Below are 1,642 nucleotides of genomic sequence, written 5' to 3'. Positions count from 1 at the left end.
TGCGTGACCTGGCAGCTGTAGCTGCTCCTAGATTTCCAGCTTTCAGGCGTCAGGCTCAGGTAGCTGCTGGCCGCGTACTTGTTGTTGCTCTGTTTCGAGGGCTTGGTGGTCTCCACGCCCTGGGTGACGGTGCTGCCGTCCGCCTTCCAGGCCACCGTCACAGCGCCGGGGTAGAAGTCATTGATGAGACACACCAGTGTAGCCTTATTGGCCTTGAGTTCCTCAGAGGAGGGCGGGAACAGAGTGACTGCGGGCGCAGACTTGGGCTGACCTGCGGGGCGAGGGAGGGACAGGAGGTCAGAGGTCTGGTCTCCACTGTGGGAGCTGCTGACCTCAGTCCTCGTGTGGGTACAGCTCTCCCAGGTCCAGGGCTTGGACCCCAGTCTGCCCAGTGCTCTACCTTGCTCTTGTCCGGGATGGATGGTGACAGTAACCTCCTGTTGGAGAATCTCACTGCCTGACTTGGCAACGCTGCGCCCCTCGTTTCTCTCAGGTTCTCAGTTCTCCTGACCGACTGCAGCACTGGGCTAACCTGGTACTGGCTGGTCTCACCTTGACCCTGCGTCTTTCCTGAGGACTCTGTCTGTCTTGTGGCATCGGTCGGTCCCAGCTCTGCCTGTCGTCTTTTCTCAAGTGTCTTCAAAACAGGTCATCTGTCTGTCCTGGCCTGAGACTCTCCTTTCTTTCAGGAAGGGAGATACTTGCTCACAGTCCCCCTGTGACCTGCAGCGCATGATTCATTCCCCACAACCACACTCCAGGGCTCTCAGCACCCGGCCTGAATTCCAAGATGTCAGCGAGAGTGTCCCTGGGAGGTGGCTGTTCTGGTCTTAGTCAGTCTGTATTTTCAGATGCCTTTCCTGTTCCTATGATTTATCCTGGAGGAATTCCTCTGACCTAGGACCTCTGTGTCCGTCTCTAGATATGTCCTTGTCACCTGTCCCAAAACAGGTCCCCAGCACAAGTATCTGTTCTGAGGAATCTATTACCATGATGATAGTTGTGAGGCCCCCTCTGGGGCCTGAGTGTCCTGACATCTGTCCTGTATAAAAAGTCCTGCCTCCTTTGGAGCACGGGCAAAACCCCAGCACCTACGGTCATCTCGTCAGAATTCCTACCTCCATCTTTGTCCACTTTGTCTTGCTTCCTCCTCATCCTCTCCCTGTCCCCACATAAAGTTCCTCTCACTATCTGCACACTAGCTCCAACCTACCACCCAGAAAGGACAGAGCCCAAGAGTGACACACACACATGTGTTGTTTAGCAGATCTCAGCCTGCTTCCCACATCCCCTGGCCTTGGCTCAGGAGCCAGAGCCCCCACTCCCGCGGTCCTACGGCCCCTTCATTCTCCCAGGACCCCAGGACTCAGAGACCCTGAGGCAGTAGGACATTGTGGAGCCCAGAGCTGAAGTCCCCTGGAGAGGGAGCTTCAGTAAACAGTGAGAGGTGGCAGGAGATGTCCCTGAGATTCCCCTATCCTGTCCCCACCACGGTCCTTAGAAGCAAAATAGGATACAGGATGCTGAGACGGGCAGACAGAAAAGGTGAAGGTACAGAAGACCAGAGCCATTCAGACCCCAGAACTAGACTGGATGACAAGGGGAGGAAAATCGACCCAAACTTCAGTGTGGACCCCAGGAA

At 55.7% G+C, this 1,642-nt stretch overlaps 1 gene segment (V, D, J or C); it reads right to left on the bottom strand.

The window, feature by feature from the left end:
• Nucleotides 1-3: 3 nt before the first annotated feature.
• LOC105310425 lies at nt 4-339 on the bottom strand (the record flags this gene model as incomplete). The annotated part of the segment is given in 1 exon segment: nt 4-339. A coding segment is annotated over 1 exon segment (336 nt), but the record flags the coding sequence as incomplete, so codon positions are not given.
• Nucleotides 340-1,642: the final 1,303 nt, after the last annotated feature.

This window comes from Pteropus vampyrus, unplaced genomic scaffold (genome assembly GCF_000151845.1).
Source record: "Pteropus vampyrus isolate Shadow unplaced genomic scaffold, Pvam_2.0 Scaffold3197, whole genome shotgun sequence".
Taxonomy (NCBI): Eukaryota; Metazoa; Chordata; class Mammalia; order Chiroptera; family Pteropodidae; genus Pteropus; species Pteropus vampyrus.
This window is presented reverse-complemented; position numbering and strand designations above follow the sequence as displayed.